This window comes from Nelumbo lutea, chromosome 3 (genome assembly GCF_056320005.1).
Source record: "Nelumbo lutea isolate HS-2025 chromosome 3, American lotus-T2T, whole genome shotgun sequence".
Taxonomy (NCBI): domain Eukaryota; kingdom Viridiplantae; phylum Streptophyta; class Magnoliopsida; order Proteales; family Nelumbonaceae; genus Nelumbo; species Nelumbo lutea.
Window position 1 is genome coordinate 52192644 of NC_142686.1, and position 21285 is coordinate 52213928.

The window sequence follows — 21285 nt, forward strand, 5'->3', positions numbered from 1 at the left end:
TTGTAAATTATTTAAAAATAAGTTGAAATTAGAAATTTAACCGCAAAAGGTATGTTCCACATTCACATTTGTTTGTACACATTTGCAAAAAAAAAAAAAAAGTAATTATTTTATTTTATTTTTTATAAACAATGTCCTTTTTTTCAAGGTTGCCGGTGAAGAGAGGTTTGTGTCCATGTAAGACACAATCAAGTAAGAAGAGGCAATAAAGGATATAATTGATTTTTAAAATACATTTAACTGCACGTGATATTATATTAAAGGTCTTTTCTTTCTCTACCTTTTCCTTTAAACCAAATACAACCTAATGGAGAGTTAAAACAAAGAGGTTTTTTGTCGAGGTCTAGGTCCAATTTAAAAAGTGGGGGAATATTTTTAGTACTTACGTGAAATATAAGGGGAGACCTAAGTATTTTACCTAAGCTGTTGAATTTGGTGAATATAAAGGGTGATTTGGCCTGACCTACTACATAGCGCACACGTGGATGCGACTGCTGACTAGATTGTGACTCAGCATTTCTTGTCACCTCAGTGGGCTAGGTCACCTCGGGTGTTTCGAGGCACTTTGGCAAAGACTGAGCTCCGAGTAGCTCGAGATGTTCCAACCTATTGAGGTGATACGTAGTAGACTTCTAGAAGCATGCCTACTGTCTCCGAGCTCTTCAGGATCACATTGTACGACTGTAGGCCTTATCCTTATCTCGCCCAGATCAGACATACTCGATAAGCCTTATCGGATAGCACGATATCCACCTCCTATTGCGGAACGAACTCCTAACAGCATGGGCCGAGGATCTCGGAGGTGGTTTCGTGAGACTCATGGCAGTTCACTTATATAGGGCACCATCCCCCATAACCCAGGAACATGCGATTATTTGCATTCTAGCTATCTTACTCACAAACTTTTAGCTTGCAATCATTAAGTACTGACTTAAGCATCGGAGTGACCACACCGAGTGAGCCACTCTGGGTTTTTTGAGCTCTACTTCCTTGCAGTTTGATCGAACAAATAAGTAACTAATGTCCGAGCTGCCATCTAGCTAGGAGCAACCAAATCGCACACCATCAAAACCCATATTCTTTCTTCGGATTTATGTGGGGACTAAGGAAAGTTTATTTTCCTGTGTATCGTACCCATCTCCTAGGTGTGTAAATAACTTTCCCACCTAGGGGGAAAGTTGCCAACACTTGAATGGGACAAAAGTGCCCCTTTTAATAATGGATTTTTATGACTAAAATGGTCATTGCCTTATTTACATGGGAAATAAAAGAACACGTGTAAATGCACTTACCAGGGTAAATCTTTCTTAGGAAACACTTGCCCGAATAAGTGCATTTACCCGAGTAAATAACTTACTGAAAAGCGAATAGGGCCTAAGTCTCTAACCTCTTAACATGATATGTTTGAGCAAATTGGGAATTAATTTCTCATTCCTTTCAAAAGATCCAAACCAATTCATCAACCTAATTAGATCTGGGGATGCAGATTTTAGGGGGCATTTTTTTTTGGGGGGGATTTTAGAGGAGGGAAAGTTGGTCAATGGGATTTTGATTCCCATTGACCAAAGAAACCCATGTTCTTCTTTCATATTTATATGGGGATTAGTGAGTTTATTTTCCTAGGTATCACTTACCCCCTAGGTGGGTAAATAACTTTTCCACGTGGGGGAAAGTTGCCAACACTTGAATGTGATAGAAATACCTCTTTTAATAATTGATCTTTATGGCTAAAATGGTCATTGCCTTATTTACATGAGAAGTAAAAGAACATGGGTAAATGCACTTTACCTGGGTAAATAAGTTACAAAAAGACGATCAGGGCCTTAAGGATTTCATTTCTTACCTCCCTTGGTGGTCATTGATTAATAAGATCACCACATCCTTTTTAATGATGCCAGATACTATAATTGGTTTTGGATCATCAATCTTAAAAGCTTCAAAAACATCCCTTGTTTGGTATGCCCTTACCCTTTAGGATGTTTTAATTTTCATCCCCAGAAAGCACCATGACCCAAATTTGTCTCCCAAGTTGGAAGGAGTACAAATACAAATAGGTAGAATGAAAAGCCTTATATTTTGTATGTATATATACTGTACATATTTGTATTTATACTCTTTCCAAACCGAGCCTTAGGAAAATATTAACATTATAAACTGAGCCCGAATTTACTCCCCACAAAACTCTACATAAATTCTGAAAACCATTGCCATCCACCCATAAGAAAATGATTGGCTTTATAATTCAAGTCTGTATTCCCTCCCGCAAAACTTTGTACACACCCTAAAGGCACTGACATCCACCTGCACATTCAGAACATCTCTTGTATGTTATGTTACATTTATGGAGAAATGATGTTCCAAAGTCTAAATAATGTTTTTGAAATATCATTGATTCATACGATCGGATCGTTCAACTTGAAAACTGTTCAGACAACTGGTTCTATTTTACTCTAAACTTGGTATTCAGTAAAAAACCGTTGAATTTGTCAATAAACCGTTGAATAGGTAAATCATTAATCTGTTCAATGGATTTGGCTATTTTTTTTTTTTAAGTTGGAATAGGCTGTCCATTCGAAGAGGACAGTCAAACCATTGACCCGAAACAGTTCTAGTTCTGAGTTGGTTTTCAAAACCTTAATTCCAAATGTGAGGTGAAAAAGCCAGTACTTCCAGGGTTTTATCTTTTATGCATAGTTATTGTGATATTAAACCCAGGTCCACAAAGAGTCTGAATTGCTCCAAATCTAGCCCCCAATCTTCAATAAGGCCAGATTAAACATTTAGGGTCTCTTTTCTTTTCATTAAATTAAAAAATAAAAAAAATAAAAACATCTAGTCTCTCTAAAACACATACATACGTCCATATACCGATAAGCTCTCATTTTTTTTTACCCTTAGAAACCTCTATCCAATGGACCCAATGAATTTTCTTACCAATAGAGTCATGGCCCAGCAAAAGTTCTGCTGCACCCTAATTCATCAAGACCAAGAAAACATCGTTGCACACTTGCACGTGAACCATTTCTCCTTGTTCTCAAGCAGGTCCCACATATAACATCAACAAAACATCACAAGAGCGCAAATGTAATGGGTAATGGGACCTACGACTACGAAGATAGAAACTGGTTTACGGAAAACTCCAATTTTTCAATTCCTGAATCGAAGGGAATATATCAATTTTGGAATGCTTCCAAAACCATGTCAATTTTGGAATCTAAGGTTTGGCAATTTTTGAAGAGTTTGGTTGGTTTCAATTTCTGGATATATAAAAAAAGCTGAATCCCACCCAAAGTCTTTCATTGATTTAAGGGTATTTATGGGTTGGTCCGGTTTTATTGTAGGCTGTTTGGTTAATTGAATTGATCTAATTAGATTAAGGAATTGACCACTTGAAACCGATTAATTATTAGTAAAAACCAGCCAATTCAGATGCATCCATTTGAATTAATTTATAAATTTGGTTAATCGATTCAAAATACAGCCTAGAACTAATTTATTAAGTAAGGAAATATGATTTGATTCGACCCTATATTTAAAACAATAAAATTAATTAATAATTGCAGTAGTATTATTAAAAAAATTTAAATTTAAAATATGATCAGTTTACATACAACCAAACTGGATCGAGTTTGATTGGACTAATCGGTCTTCCCAGTCAGATTGATGTATGGGCCCTTACGGATGCAAACGGATTGGGTTATATTTGAATTAGAGTATATTTAAATCCGATCCAATATTGTTTATGTCGGATCTGACTGGATATGATAAGACTTGATTTGAATTCGAATCCTATCGGCAAGTTGGATCTGATTCGGTCTAACTTGTTTTCTTTAAAAATTAATAAATTATTAAAAAAAATAAAATATATTAATTTAAATAGAATAACAACAAAAAACATAAGTATTTTTTGATTATTTTCATCATATATATACATATTTTTATAAAAAAAAAAAAGTAACATATATATGTAAATATAATATATCGGATTGGATAAGGGGTGATCCGAATCCGATCCTATTATTCCGATCTGATCAAAAGATCCGAACATGAGTGATCCGAACTGGATCAATTGGATCTCGGATCGGATGATCCGATCCATTGGCACCTGTCCATATGGCCCTAACGCAAGCTGAACTCGCTAAAGAACAGAGAGCAAATCAAATTAGGATACCTAGTATTTCTTCATTTCCTACCTTGGGGGCATCATCTTTGATTATGGCGCACTACGTGGACACAACGCGAGGCTAAGCTGGTTGCTTGCTCACCAAGGAACCGAATAGGCGATGAGTTGAACACAAGTAAATATTATTTCGATAGCAGAGCTTCTGCATCTGTATGTAACAATAGAAATCTAGAGTTCTGGGTTTAAGCCTTCTTAATCCTATCGATTACGTACTGTAACCTCAAAGAGAGCGAGCTAAATGCATTATTTATATATGCAACTCTACAACAAGTGAGACATGAAACCCAGTTGCCGATACCTCGAAGGAGCTGCACTTAAAAGTTGAAATCAAGTAAATTTACTCATGGGGATTTGTTTTTTTCTACCGACTCATCAGTCATCACTCATATGCTATCCCTGGAAACAGAGCTGTCCTCATCGTTACTATTCTTTACTGAGCATTCTTCACTGAGCAGAGGTTGCATATCTCATCATCGTAAACTTCACTATTTCGTGTTTTGTTGTCTTTTGTTTCCTTCCCCTGAAACCCAGCTGGACCCAATCCTCAGTCAGGGGCTCAGGGCTGCTTAAATATGGCCATACACCACAACTCTCAAGCAGTAGTCCATTAAAGGTATTAGTACTACTACGATACCCTGTTCCTAGTTACTGGCTTATTACCCAAGAAATAAAAAATTGTACTGCGCTCTTGTTTTCAGTTTTGACCAAGAAAACAATGGAAAGAGGAATTTGGTTTTGGCCTCGGTTATGGGTCTCCTGCTGCGATCTTCCCCAGGATTCTCACAGAAAATGGACCCAGAACAATTAGCTGTCCTCTAATTTCAGTTTTGACCAAATATTTTCAGCATTTTCTTGGTTGGAATTTTTGGGTTCTTTGTTTTTGAACTCACAACAGATTTTACATTAATTTTCTCCCTTATTTATTGTTCCAATTTCTATTTTTTTTGGGTAGTTCGAAACTTCAAATTCCTTTTTTTTTTTAATTTCTTTTCATATTACAAGAATTTAAAACCATAGGGAAAAAGTTGGTCCTTGGTTCCTTTCGCCTACCAAACCAGACGTTTATTCGTTTTGGTCTAGAAACCACTGTAGATACGTATACAAAATCATCAATCATGAATTCTGCCCTTCACCAAACTATGACTCATCAGTCGAGACAAAAGAAGTAGTTGATGAGGGGGACCCTCCATTCTTATAGTTTCTAGTGCAGTACTCTCTCTCTCTCTCTCTCTCTCTCTGTCATGCCCTTGTAAAGGGGAGAGAAAGGGATCAACCACAATTATCAATTAATATCATTCATGGAAAGGTTGGAATTTAAAAGGAAAAAGGCCTTATCCACAGAGAGTGCTTTAAGCATTAATGCTTATAATCATGTTCATGATTCAATTAGCACAAACTCGACAAGCTTCTAATCTCATGCCAGATACACCCAAAAATCCAATTTTTTCTATACACTCAATTTAGTCTTGTTTATATCGCAAACTATTCCTTGAAGCTTCCTAATTCCAGTATCTATATCTCAGAAAACAAAAGATGAAAAGAAAAGTGGAAAACAATATTAGTTTCTCTGCCTTAGGGCTCGAATTGGAGAGGAAGAATTGCGCTTCTAGATCCTCTGCCATGGCCAAACGAAAAGAACGATCGGCGGATTCTGTTGCTAGAACCTTCACTAGGACTGACTTCATTGGGCTGCCTGTTCTGCCGTATGATCTCTTGAACAGAGAGGTAGAACTGCCTGTCAGCCGAAGAGTCCATGGAAAAAGATCTCCTGATGGGTGTGATTGAGAACTGATCATCTTTTCCCCTGACATCAATGCACTCATCTCCCATGCTTGTAATATGATGGAACTTCCTCGGTTTCTTGTTCAGAAATTTCTGCTCAAATTTCCTGGGTGAAGGACTAACCTCTCGGGCTGGGCCCAGAAGCTCCCCTGAACTTCCTGATTCTTGATGCCTGTGAGCTGTTTGACCTCCATTCTCTTCATTCCTCAGTTCAATTACTACAAAATCCTCATCACCACCCATGGGAGTCTCTGTAAATGGGTGTGGATCTTGGGGAGAAGGGGTGGGGGCAATGATTTGACCAATCGGAAACCGGGCTGTTGTCGAAATGCTTGATCGGCAGAGAGGGCAATTGGCATTGCTCTGGAGCCATATATCAATGCAATCGATGTGGAATGCATGGGCACAATTGGGTAGAATTCTTAGTTTCTCTTCTTCTTGGAACTCATTCAGGCAAACTGCACAGTCGAAGTAACTTTTCTCTTCACCTTTTCCTCCTCTTTTGAACCGAAAAACTGGTATTGCACGGATCAGAGATTCATCAAGACCACGGTTCTCTGTCGCTTGAACGTAGGCCATTAGTGGGTCTTCATGTCTTCGAGCTTGAGACATAGAAAACCGTCTCAGGAGATCAAAACGGTGCCAAGTCAAGCAGCATTTGATCACAAAGACATAGTAGCTCACTAGTAAGAAGGCTGTGGTCAGGATTCCTAGTATTGCAATGGCTAAGATGGGGAAGCTCGTGTCTGAAGAAGGAGAGGAGGGATGATAAACCGCGTTTGCTTGGTTTTCCATAAGAGGGGGAGTTTGGACATGCTCAAACAAATATCCATGTCCTGGATCCATAAGAAATCAAAGAAGAGAATCAAACTGGCCTTAAAAAGAGAAGCAGAGGATTTTGCTTGAAGCAGAGCTGCAGAAGGAATCAGATTGATTGGTGGGTTTTCTAAGATATCGAAACAGAAAGAATCATAATAGTGGGAAGAAGGAAGAAAAAACTCAGAGAGATGATTGAAGGTTGTGAGGGGAAGAAAAAAAAAAGGAAGAAGAAAACGAAATAAACCTACTTGCCCAGGTGGGAGAATGGAAAAACTGAAATGGAGGCCATTAAACGTAATTCAAAGAGCAAGAGAGAGGTTGGTTAAAGCTGTGACAGCAAAAGGGTTTCTTAGCATTTCAGAAAGAAGGATATCCTACATATATATAATTAATGAGGAAATTTGAGGGAATGGCATTATAATGACCTGTAATTCTCCCAACTTGCATACACAAAAAGGATGAAAGAGATGGAAAGACAAAACACCAAAGGGACTTGCTGAAAAGAAGCGGATTAAATGAGAAAAACTGTAGACAGAGACAATCTTTCCGGGGATTGAGAAGGTTGTTTCTTTTCAACTTTTAAGAAGGAGAAGAATACAGAGTGTACAGGATTGATAAAGCTAAAGAGATTCCCCCTGGCTGGTCGTCTTCTCGCGTTTTGTATATTAACGAGGAAAAAAAAATCAGATTTCTGGAATATTATAATGACACAGCGGTTTGAATCGATTTTTTTTCCTCCAGTGCACAGCATGGTAGTTTGGCTATTCTCACGATATTTTATGTGTAACGCAACCAACGTACATTAAAATATTACAGTATCTGTCTAGTGAAGTCTAAATTCTAGAATTTTGGTTTCTCATTATCAAATGGGTACTCGATCCAATGGCTCTTATAGATTCTGTTCATTTGATTTTGATCATGTGGCTGGTACCTGATTAAATGATTTGAAGCTCCCCATCAACGGCTGGTACCTACCCTGTTGTGAAGAGCTGTAATGGAGATTAATTTCCAGAGCTTCCAATGGGAGAGAGAAAGAGAATCATCTTCTAATTAAGTTGAGAATTTCGGAGCAATTTCTCGTGAGAAAGCAAGAATGATGATTGAAGCAGATAATTGTAATGAAGTGGGTCCAAAGGCTCCACTGTTCTGTATTGTATTTTCTGATGAAAAGTCAAAGACTCGAAACCGAATACACGAGAAAACAAGTTAAAGAAAGTAAAAGAACCGACAGTCTCTCTGTGTCTCAGTACATAGTGAAGAAAAAAAAAAAAATTGCGTAAGGACTGGAGTCACCGGACAGAGCTACTACTAAGAGGGAAGAGGGAGAGAGACAGAGAGGGTGGGACACAAGGAGGAATCAAGGCTGTTTTGAGTTAAAGTGGGTGTCACCCTTTTAAGTCCAGAGCATTGAACCTGACGGTTCCTTTCAAAAACATACAATTCCTAGTTCACATCACATCAAGCATTTGGGACAGTGAAACCCAAAAATCAAACCAAAGAAGAAAAGGGTGCCTAACCCAAATCAAATAAAGTAAGAAACAGAATCCCAATTGATGTTGAAACTTCATTGTTCATACTACAAACTTTGGATCTTAGTTCCATACTTCATACATGACAGTGGATACAGAATAAGTGTAGCTTTAATTAATTTTACGAAAAATAATTCCTCTGTCCAGACGTGTGGCCCACAAGAAAGTGATAGATAATTATGTGGTGGACCAATGTCTCCTTTACTGATTTTCTTGCCTTAAATGTCTTGTATTTCTTGTTACACTATAAGCCAATTGAATGATGGAACATGCGTAAAAGGGGGGGGGGGGGGAAGAGAAAAAGAACGGTCAAGATTTGCTAATCAAGTGAAGCAGCTGCGGCAGATGATGGCGTGTCCCAAATTGATAATTCAAATATTCTAATTGATATTTGACTTTGTGTTTGGCAATTATATATCATTATTAGGGCCAAACGGACATACAAACTCAGAAGGTACGCGGACCCGTGACCGTGAGGTGAGTGAATCAAGAGACCTTAGCGCCCTAATTCCTTTTTCTTCTTCTCGTGGCGACGGTGCAAAACTATTAAGTACTAAGGGCTCCTTTTATTAATTTGATATAATATTGTTGTTCTAGTATGAGTGTAAAAGGTCCATGAGACTTGTTTGTCAATCAAAGACAGCAGAATTTATTGAATGATTGAAAGACTTGTCAGGGAAGATAGAAAGGAGGAGAAGTTCACACCGGTCATCGTGAGAGTTTATTGGAGTGGATTATTCATTATTGTTCGGATTTAGAACCGGTTTGGGAGGTTGAGCTCAAGATTCAGCTAAGCTGGTTCAGTTGCTGTCAAGCTTTTTTAATAAGTGGGTTATTGAAAATAGAAGCGGCAACCAAAATATAACATGTTTGGTTAAAATCCAGATAACCCAAATTGGCTGTCACTTGTCAGCCAGTGATTTCAAGGACTGTCCATTTCAGCTTCTTTGATTGAATTATATATGGGTATCGTTTAAAAACAACTGGTCCAGTGTAGTTGAACCTTCAGTTCAGCACTCGCAAACGGACATGCCCTGGTCTACAAGTAAGTTTGACTTGCAGGGTGCAGCTCATGAGTCATGACTAAGCCCCATTCAGCCATTGTCGTTGTGGTTGCATCTCACTATCAATTTGATGACCTCCTAGAGGATAAGTCATTAATCAGACGGTTACAATCATTTGGGCGGTTTGATTTGAGGGATTGAGGAAGGGAGGAGGACCACAGATGGAGACTGACGAGTGGGTCGAATACAATAAATGGGTCCACATGGGCCATTATATTTTTGCAGTTTCGCAGTTTTAGTTGTGGGAGCGTTGGAGTTGCAGAGTGCAGACATCTCTCAAATGAAATCTCAACATGTGGTTCAGATATGTATTCGTTTGGCCGAGTAAAACCGGTAATGTTATAGATGGTTGATCTCACTTTCTTCACTAAGCTTACCACGTGGCAAGAAAGTTTGAAAACCTCATCCGCAAAATAAGGGGCTACCGACATCGTCAGCAACCACCACGTGTCTGTGTCTGTCGCCCAGTAGAATTCAATATTGATGTCAGGTGCTGTGCTTACGTAGTATCATCGGTCAGGCAGTCACCACTCACCAGCACAATCACATGTACACGACGAAGCTCTACGCACGTCGTCGTGTGCACGAGCACGACGGCTCTCGAGTCTTGAGAGCTAATTTGGTTGGGAAAAGTGCTGTTAAAGTCAGAGAAGGGAAGAACAACAGCCTGTCCTTCTGATGAACGTTCTAGATTGAATCTCAGTGTCTTTTTTATATTTTGGGATTTACCTATTACTTTTTGGGAAGTAGAGACTTTTACCATTCAAAAAAGAGATCCTTGTGCACGTGTTAACACGTGCTTTTAGGCCGTCAATCTTTGACCTTGAATGTAGTAAACCGTTGACACATTCAAATGTTGACCAAAGATCATTACATTATGGGCAATTCTCATTCCTCAGTCGGTCAGTCTACAGTCCACACTACATCACTACATTAAATAACCGGAGCATATTACAACACTGCCACACTGCGCTGTGCAGTCAGAGGCACTACATTCATTAATTAATTTTAAATTAGAAAATATATTTGTAAAAAATAAAAACTAATTTCCTTTTGGCTTGACAGTTGGCCCGTGTCCTGCCCGCTTCAGAGAAATAGAGAGAGAGAGAGAGATTTTGCATACTGCCATTTACATGAATGGGTGAATTTGTATATCAGTACAATCGCATTACATTGCAAGGAAAAAGGGGGAAGAATAAGATTCAAATTTTTATCATTTACTTGTTGAGATTCCACATTTTGCTCTCTGTTTATGGTTTTCCTCATTATGCTGCGTTTGGCTCTTCATAAAATTTTCTTCAATTGGAATATTTTAGTTATTATTTCTATTCCTTTTATAAGGGGTACTTTGTTTTCTATCCCTTTTTATATGTTTCAAATGACAAAGCAAATACAATTTTCATCGCAAAAGAGATGAAAATATAGCCCAATTACTTCAGCCTAGAAAAAATTTCATCTATTTTGTATTGAAAAAAAAAAGAGTTCCAAAATAATGGATTAGTTCACTTTCACATTAGGGATTTTAAAAATTTAAGGAAAAGAGAATTATTAGGTGGAAATATTTCTTAATTTATTTACAAGATAGGACAAAGTAGGCTGTGTTTGGTTTGATAGAAAATAATAGTGAAAGAAAAAGTTGAGTGAAAGCTCTTAACAAAGAAACAGAAATTCCTTGAGAAATTTCCCTTAATTCTCTTTTTCTCTCTTATTTTCTATCAAACCAAACATAGTCAAAATATTTAGCAAACTCTTTAACCCTATTTTTTCTCTTAGGTTTTGTGCTTTTAATATGTAAAGTGGATTAAAGTTTTTCATGTCAAAATCAAGGTTTTTAAAATCAAACCAGACAACGAACTGGTTCTTGGGTCAAACCAAACAAATGGCCTATTTTGATAAAAAAAAAAAAAAACAATCAAAATCGTTGAATGATTCAACCACCCGGATCAATGGTTTGTTGACCAAATCAATATTTTTGGCAAAATTTTGGTTTTGGGGAAAAATAGAATCAATCATCTGACCGATTCCTGATTTTTCCGATTTGATTGTCCGGTCCAATCTGGTTTTGAAAACCATAATTAAAATATCTGGGCTTTTCTTTTTCACATCAAAACAAATTACAAAATAGGTTGAAAACAAAGTTCCCATTGTACAAATAAGGTTGATTATTTTGCTTCACTGCCATGTTGGCATCACGTCAGCAAATTGGGAATCGCCAATTATAAGGCTGTTTGGTTAGGCAATTTTGACAATTTTTGGATAATCTATGAAAAAATGATCACCATTTCCAGTGATTCTTCGATTTTCAACCGATTTTTTTTTTCAAGTGATCACATGGCATCCAACCAATAGTGATCTAGTCATGGTTTTCAAAACCGGACTAGACTGGATGGTTGGACCAGAAAAACCAGAAACCGGTTAGGTGACCGGTTCCTTTTTACCCAGAACCGTTATTTTTCCAAAAGCCATTAATTTGTCCAGCAAACTGTTGACTCAGACAATCAAACCATTTGAACCGTCCAAAGGTTTGGACATTTTTTATTTATTTTTATTTTTTGTCAGAACAGACCATCTGTTCGGTTTGAATGATCAGATCATTTGACCCAGGAACCAGACCCCTAACTGGTTCGTTGTCCAATTCAGTTTTAAAAACCTTGGATCTAGTGCTTCACAAAATCACCAATACGCTCCAATTTGCAGGAAAAACCCCTAATTTCCCAACCTTAGAGAAGCTACGAAGGAGAGGATACACTGCTGCTCCAAAGTTGGTCAATTCCTTGCTTCTTTCTTCATGGAGTACCAACCACTCGTCGCTGTATATGATCACTGACGAGAGGTGGTTATAGTATTTTTTTTTTTTTTTGTCTTTTTCCCTCTTTTTGAGTTTCGAATAGCGTGAACCACCACTACAATGGATGGCCAGAAGCTCCCATGTTCAAGAATGATATGAAGCTAATGCTCTATGTTCCTTTTCAAGATTTAAAGGCTATCTTGCTCTATTCAACTTTGAAGGAATCACTCACTGCCGATATGTTTTTCAACCTTCAAAATCTTTAATTTTGATCCCAATGGTTTGTAAAAACCAGCTTGAATGCTTTGTATTAACTAAGGTTTTAGTAGTTATTCTACTCAAAGGGGCTCTTGACCAAATCCCAGAGATGTAACTGAATCTATGCATATCCAAATCGATCTGAATATATTTTTCTCCCTAAAAAATTTTCAGAAAACCAATGCCTAAGAAGGAATATGTAATATGATAATAGCTAGTGTTTTCTTAGTATGCTCATGTGCAATAATTCCGTTTCTTCCTATCAAAATTTTGTGCTTCTGTTTGTTGAGATATAGGCTTTTGCATATGACCAACATTTTTTCTAGAAAACGTAGAGTAAATTTTTATTGATTGAAAGGAGAAATGATGCAATACAGAAAAAGCCATAGGCTCAGTTTGAAAGGAGTACAAATACAAACACGTGGAATGCAAAACCTTACATTTTTGTTTTATTTTGTATGTATTTGTACTGTACATATTTGTATTTGTACTCCTTCCAAACTGAGTTGGAAGCTCTAGAGTGGATCCATAATTGTTGTGAAGTTGTTATGAATGATAACAAAAATCTACATTTTTTACCACCTTTGATAAAATTTCTGCATTTTCTGAATTAATCAGCAAATTCATGTTATTCTTCATGAGTTTTCCGCAAAATTCTGCCTTTTTTTGGTATTTTTAAGAGCTTTCTGCAATGCCATTCAATTTCCTGTAATTGTTTTGCACCTTTTGGTTATTTTTCAACAATTTTGTACCTTTTTCTGCAATTTTCTATAATATTTCTACATTTTTTTGCAATAATCAACAATTTTCTGGTATTTTTTTCATGAGCTTTCTACAAAAGTCTGCTAATTTCTAGTAGTTTTCTGCAATTTTATGCAATTGCTGCATTTTTCTACAATTTTCTACTATTTTAGCAATTTTGTACATTTTCTCTGCAATTTCATGCATTTTTTGCCACTTTTGTAATCTCTGCAATACCGTAATGAAAGGAACATAGGAGTTTGTCGCTAGGTATTTGACCAAATATGATCGTCCAGTTCCTATAGAACCTAATTTTGATATGGATTTACCATTTGAGCCATAGATTGTATCTAAAATATGAGAGTGCAACATATTGAATAGTAATTCCAACGAGAAGAAAAATCATCCTTGAGAATCATTACCAAACAACAAAATTTGGTGATTTTTGAAAAATCACTGAGACTACATTTGATTGAGGTGTAAATTCAAATTTTACATGATGGACAATGTGAATCAATTTAGTGATGGATGGAAATTGGGACTGGTTGATTTTGCAAATTTACACCGACCATGTTTGGTTGTCTAAAGTGTAAATTAGATGGATCTATTTGTCATAGATGGAAAACTGGTTTTGGGAATGTAATGGCTGAAAGGGAGAATGAAAATAACGTCTAAATCTCTGAGGCGACGGAGAGGCAGAGCAATGTCCAAGTTGCATTGAGCATTACATTCCAAACATTATAAGATTGATAAAATATCACCAGTTCTGTATGCTGAACCTATGTTTAGATGACTTGTCAACAAATCTGAGACGGATTGGCAACATTCGCTGAGATCCGGTGACAAACATATAGATCTGATTTCATTTGGTCAGAATAATGTTTATGGTAGACCTTGTTCGTTGCGAGATAGGGACGATGATGTGCAGTGTCTTCTGTATGAGCAAGACCTTCGAACCCGTAAGAAAGAGAATGAGAAAGAGAGAGAGAGAAACTACCAGATGTTTGACAAAGAAGTAGTGATGCCGGCGAGAGAGAAAAACAATAGTTGAAATGGAGTAGACGGAGAATGGAGAGAGACGTGAAGGTTAGAGGAGTTTTACTTCGATAATTTTAATGTATATTTTACATTGATTATCGGTGTAAAGAGAATTCAAAGTGGAGTTTTACATCAATTTACGGGGTAAAATTACACAAATTCCAAACGCATGTAAAATTGAACTAGGATATAAAATTTATCCCGATTAGTGGGATTTGCACCATCCACCATTTTAGGGGGCATTTGGGATGTAAACCTGGATTTGGATCTCAAAAAGACCGGATTCAATTGTAATCAGATTGGATCTCACTTTTGAGTCCACCTCAGTTCAATCCAGTTACGATCCTAGTTGGATTAGGGTCGGATCTAGGGGATGGTAGAGGGAGGCCACTCCCTCCCTCTTATGCCTCTAAAAATCCCATAACACCCTTTTAAATCTTACCTATATTTTGGAACCCCTTCCTATGTTTACTAGCTTTTGGCCCCCTATCTATGCTTATTAGTTTTTGGCCTCCCTCTATAAAAAAATCCTATCTCTACCCCTGAGTTGGATAGTATTAACAATGCATAAGCATCTGTCTATATATAACATGAACATACTTTTATTGACAAAGCTGGTTTAAATATTACATTTTCATTTAAGGCTCATACTTTCATGTATCATGGAAGTTATTTTGATTTATTTTATTATTAATATCAATTTTGTTTCTAATTCAATTTAATGATAAAATATGATTTTGGTATTTTTGTGTTGTAATTTACTTTATTACTGATATAGATATTAGAATAGAATAGTGAAAAAGGATTCATGTAACAGATCCCATATAGTTGGGAGAAGGCTTAGATGATGGCAATGATGATAATTATGACCTGAGTCGACCAAAATCTGATGGATAAAATTAGATCCAAGTCTGAATGTTGATAGGGTCATATTCAAGTCCTACATCGAAACTGAATCTGATTAGTTATAGTCCTAGCTATGGCTCATTTTCCATTCTTTGTGGCTTGGAAACAAAAAGAAATGGGAGTAGCTTCTCTTTCAATATCATAAAAGGTAGCATTAGCTGATAAGAGTGTAAGTACATTTGCTCGTCATCACTGGAATTGCAATGGAAGCCTTGGATAAGGACTGCATAGAGAAACCCCAACTGTAGAGAATATAGTGGTCAAACTGGACAAGATGATAAATAGTGTTAGAGGTACTAGAGTAATTGAGACACCTCTCTAATAGTACAATGACACTTTGCCAAGGCAATGTAAGGCTCATACACTTGCAATGAGAACAGAATGTCATCCAAGGAGGTACTAGAGTAATTGAGACACCTTTCTAATAGTACAATGACACTTTACCAAGGCAATGTAAGGCTCATACACTTGCAATGAGAACAAAATGTCATCCAAGACTTGTGATGAGCATAAAATTCCTTTTGGAAATTCCAATGAGCATAAATAGTTATCTGAGACTTGTGATGGTCATAAAATGACATTGCAAGCATGTGACGAACACAAAACACCATTAGTACCCTGTGATGAGCATAGAATAGAAGCCCACACTATGGTGAATGGTAGACGAAAACCAAAACCAACGATACCTATTCACAATCAAAATATGTGTCTTATAGTCACCGTGAACTATAAATGAGGCACATCGAGGATAACTAATGAGATGTTTGGATATGTCATCTGATCAAGGACTTTGTCCCCAACATGTGGCCGCTAGAGAACCCATGAAGGGATGTAGCCAATGCGTGCTGTGTGAGAATCCTTAGGAGAAAAGGAATCTTTATTCCTAGAGGATCTCATTGGACATGTGGTGAAATTCTAGCAGAGTTTGTTCGATAGTTGATGTAAAAAGGAGAAGAGACAAGCCGTGGGACTTGAGAATTCTTAGGATTCACTAACCAAAAAAAAAAAAAAACCTCTAGCCTTTCTTTCTCCAAAGAATTAAGCCTACCTGTGATCCTGACCTAAGACCAATCCCTTCTTCATCCTTCAAGGAGACCATTCCCTATTGCTTTACCACCTCACTTACAAAGAGTTTTCCTAATATTTCTCATAGTCTCTATTCGGTTTATTATAAAAAAATAAGAGAGAAATAGAAAGTAGACGGAAAGTTCTTAGGAGGCTTTATACATTCCCTTGAATTTTTATATCATTTTTTGACAAACCAAATACAACATTATGAATGTATTTGGTATCATTGCCATTTCTTATTGATAGGTTTTGGGTTGATTAATACAAATTAGGGAGACATATCTTGTCACATCACATGAAAAGACTCATTTCAACTAGAAAATGCAAGTGCCATTGTCGTTATTGGTAAAACAACAAATTTGAGGATGCTACTCTAAACAACAATGATTGATCTCCCACATGCAATTTTTAGTAGAAATGACTCTTATATGATGTAACAACATATATTTTTACCAATTTGTATTCATCAACCCAAAATGTTTCAAGAATAAATGTCATTTGTACCAAAAGCAACCTAAGGATGCTAATAAGTTAGGTTGACCCAATTGAACTAAGGGCCTGTTTGGTTTACAGTTGGAATTGGAATTGGAATCAAAATCATTTGGAATTAAAATTGGAATGGTCAATCTATTTTTACAATTTGTTTGGTTTAGATAGAAATAGAAATGAAAATTGGAATCACTAGGAATGGGATTTCATTTCCAAGGGAGGGGGAGGGAATGGCCATTCCCTTAAATAGGGGAATGCCATTCCACCAAGAATGGGAATGAGGTTCCAATTTCGTCAAACCAAACAGTAGGAATTGGAATAGCCCATTCTGATTCTGATTCCAGACCCCTATTCCCGTGAACCAAACACGACCTGAATTCATTAAACCCCTTTTAACAATGTCTACATTTTAGTCCCAATTATGATAGGGTTTTGGACTAGATTGGAACCAATTATATATGTATATACATTGTATATAACACATGACAAAGATGGCTCCAAATTAATTAGTTATATATTTTTTCTCATTATTCGCCCATACTAGGTCATTATTTTAACCATGAAGGAAAAGTAGAGAGAGAAGAGAGGTGACTATTAGCAATTAAAAGCATTTGAATTCTAATTGAATCTTATTGGATAAGACCTAATATGGGTCTGTTTGGTTTGAGGTCAGAATCGAAATATTTCAAAATCGGAATTGGAATGACTTATTCCCATAGTCTCTTTGGTTTAGACCAAGGTTCAAACTATCGATACGATACGCCCCGTATTGGGCATATCGTATTGTATCTTTTGGTTTCAATATACCTATTTACAGGTGTTTTGGGACTCCAATTATTTCAATAAAAAACACTTAAAATCATTTCTAGAAATCAAATTTTGAAAAAAAAAAGTAAGAAAAAAGCATTGAGCGGTGAGTTTTTAGTACTGATACACCCCTAGCAATACATAAGGGCATATCGATACTTTGAATCTTGGTCTAGACAAGAATAGGAATGGAAATCGGAATTAGCAGGAATGAGATTTCATTCCCAAGAAAAAGATAGGGAATGACCATTCTCTCAAATGGGGGAATGCCATTCCAACAGGAACGAGAATGAGATTCTGGTTCTGCCCAACCAAACAACTAGACATTCCAATTCCGATTCTAGACCCTTATTCTTGCAAAGCAAATGAGGCCTAAGTTCAATTAATAATAGGCATGAATTTGCATCCTATGAATAAGTAAGTTTGGATGGATAATAATGGTTGGTAAAATAGGTTTTCCGAAGAAGTAGGGGATAATCTTGTTATTTAAATTTGTAAAAGGGTAATTCATGGTTTAAAATAACATGCAAGGATTTAATGGTCATATACAATTATTTTGTCTTGCATTTGGAGGATATTATGGGCATTTTAAAATTTCATTAAAGTTTGAATTTGCAAATTTGCAACTCAGTCCGGATAAATAATTTTTGTAGAACAAGAAAAAAGAGATCTCAACACCTTAGAACTTAACCTTCTATATGGATAAAGAGTTCAGATCGATTTACCAAACAACAAAAACCCCAAAGGTCTTATCTATAGAAAGCCAAACACAACCTTACAAATCATATGAGGTTAGTGTGTTTTTTGTATTGATTGGAGACCAGGTAGCTTAACCTGACATTGACCGTCCTAGTTTCTTTTAACAAGGAAAAGGATTTGGTATGAATTGTTGTATCTTTGTTGTTTTATTGTTGTACAGGGGTCTTCTAATGTTTTTTCTTTTGTCTTTTTTCACAAGCTATATATTCCTGGCAAAATTCTTAAATAAATTCTTATTTTAAATTTTAATTTCAAGTGTCTTTTCATTTTTAGTGTCATTTCATTTTAAAGTGTCATTTCATTTCAAGTGTATTTTAAACATGTTTTTTTTTTTTACTGGCAAATTTCTTAAACTATCTTAAGGCTTAGGAAATTGATTAATTATACCTTTATTGTTTTAGTATTATTTTAAAGTATCCTTACTGTTTCTGACGATTGACTACCCAAAACCATGATTTGTGGATGAGACCAAGTAGAAGCATTTCCCACTGCTTGTATGTTAGATTCCATTGCCGGTAGTGGCGGCATTGTTAACAAAATACAAAATTGCTCCCAGCAGTATCAACAGCATCAGATTTGGTTGACTTCCACGAAGTCTGCCGAGAAATTTGAACTTGTAAAAATCAAAGGACCTGCTACATTTCTGCAAGAGAGCTAATGACTAGAAAGTTTGTTTGGATTTTAGGGATTGAGAAAGAACTAGTAAAAGGAAAAGAGGGGAGAAAGAGTTTTGTTTAAGGCAGCATGAAATTGGCAATACTAAAAATGGTGTGACGGGGAGCAGAGTGCACAAGCTTTTAACGCTGCTAGAAGTTGTAGCGGTGGCAGTGTTTTAGTTGTACGCAAGCTTTTCAGCTCATTTTGACTTAGTGGCGGTTCTTTTCAAAGCTTCCTTGAAATAGAAAGAACTTTTTTCTTTGTTGGGGTTCCCTCCTTATGAGGTGGGACCACACTAATAAAGGTAAAGAAAAGAAAAGAAGAAACTTTTTTGTATTGGCTTGCAAGCCAATATGTCCTTGGCTAATCAATGAATTGGAGAGAGTTCACTCCTACTCCCCACTCTCTCAATTCTGACAACTCCCTAGAAAATATCAAAGAACAGGAAAGGGGTTTAGAGAAAAAGGTTTTGGGAAGAAGAAGAAGAGTTATAAGGGCTGAAACGAAGAACACAAATCCGATTTCAACATTTCTTCTTGTTTCCATTGCTGTGCTTTTATCTTTATTGAGAGATTTCATATTTGTTATCCATCTTAATGATATTTTCTGTTATTGGTATCCAAGAACTTTCTTGATGTTCATCATCTAATTGTAGTAGATAGAAAAACATTGTACCCCATTACTATTGCTAATAGTGGATGATTTGGACTTTGGTCCCGTGGTATTTACCCTCACATTGAGGGGTTTTTCACGTAAAAACTTGGTTGCTTACTTTGTTTTTGGTCATTTGTTTTATTACTGCTGCATGCTTGATATTTGTAATTAAGATTTTTGTGATTTTTCACAAGGAAAAATATAGAGATTATTCCTAACAATCTTAACAATATAACAGAGAGCTTGTTCTTCGTTGAAGGTGTTGGATATTAGTGATGAAGCTGAATCCTTCAACTCCCTAACGAACATTAGAACAACGAATGTGTTTGTCATAAGAACATTAACCCTTGCATCAGAAGTTCCGTTCTCATCTTCCACAAGGGATGAAGGTTTTGTTCCTCCATTCTCTTCTTCTATATCTTTTCTCTTTTGTTTCCCAGCCGACTCTTGACCTTATGTTGATTGAGTAGACGAGCGTTGGATTTCTTCATCGGCTGTTGTTGCTTCTCTTGTAGTTGCTCATTAGGATCAGCATCGTTCGTTGACTTGGTGCCTCCATAACCAATGCCTGTGGATTTGAGTTTCTCATATAGGGGTTTACAAACCCTTGCTCCAACCGGCGCCTCCACCCTTGCTCCGACCCTTTCTCTCTATAGGGGTTTACAAACCCTTGCTCTGACCAACGACATCGTCTCTCAGATCTCAGATTTGGGTTCCTTGCAAGTCTGAGAGATACACAACAGATTTGGGCACCTATTTGAAAGTTTTGAGATCTCCAACCTTTTGCCGATCTTGGGAAGCACTTCAACTTTCTGCAGATCTGGGCATCTTTTATGAGTGAGTGAGTGAGAGAGGGACTGGAGGTGGAGATGATGAAATAGGGGAGAGAGAACGAAGGGGAAGGAGAGAGAGAGAGAGAGAGAGAGAGAGAGAGAGAGTGAGTGAGTGAAGGGTAAAATTGGATTTTAAAAAAATTATATGTCACATGGTGTCATGTGTGTATGGATTTTAACGGAATACTAATGGATGATAACGGTAAGGGTAGAGCTAGTCAATTGTCAGAAACAGTAGGGATACTTTAAGACAATGGTGAAATAGTAGGGGTATAGTTAATCAATTTCCTAAACCTTAGGGTTAGTTTAATAAATTTGGCCTAAAATTAATGATTTTTCATTTCACAACTTTTCATGTGTAACATTTCCTTTACCAAGTTTCTTTTAATTTTAAATTAGGAAATCTTTTGATTATGACTTTTCTTTGTTTGGGTATATTTTTTACAATGCATCTTTGGGCCTAGGAGTGTCAATGGGCCGATTTTGGGTTGGACCCATCCAAAACAAAATCAATTTAGGCCCCATTTGATTTGTGGGAATAGGGGTTGGAATCAGAATTGGAATGGGCTATTCTGATTCTAGTTGTTTGGTTGAGTGGAATCGGGATCCCATTCTCATTCCAGCTAGAATGGCATACCCCATTTGAGGGAAAGGCATTCCCTATCTCTCCATTGGGAATTAAATCCCATTCCTGTTGATTCCAATTTCCATTCCCATTCTTGTTTGAACCAACCAACCTATGGGAATAGACCATTCCGATTCCGAATCTGAAAGTTTTCGATTCCAATTCTTATTCTGATTCCGGATGCAAACTAAATGAACCCTAAGATGGATAGAAGGATCAATAAGACTTTGAAGTGGATCAGTCCCAACTTAATGGCCCAAAGTATTTATTGGATTGAATTGGACA

The 21285-nt window shown here is 36.8% G+C and overlaps 1 protein-coding gene across 1 annotated transcript; it reads right to left on the reverse strand.

Annotated features, from left to right (window-relative positions):
• Window positions 1-5528: 5528 nt before the first annotated feature.
• Window positions 5529-7430, reverse strand: LOC148864962 (RING/U-box superfamily protein). The gene has a single exon (XM_088979653.1). It carries the CDS (start codon window positions 6809-6811, stop codon window positions 5756-5758), a length of 1056 nt encoding a protein of 351 aa, XP_088835779.1. The 5' UTR covers window positions 6812-7430; the 3' UTR covers window positions 5529-5755.
• Between the last annotated feature and the right edge of the window lie 13855 nt (window positions 7431-21285).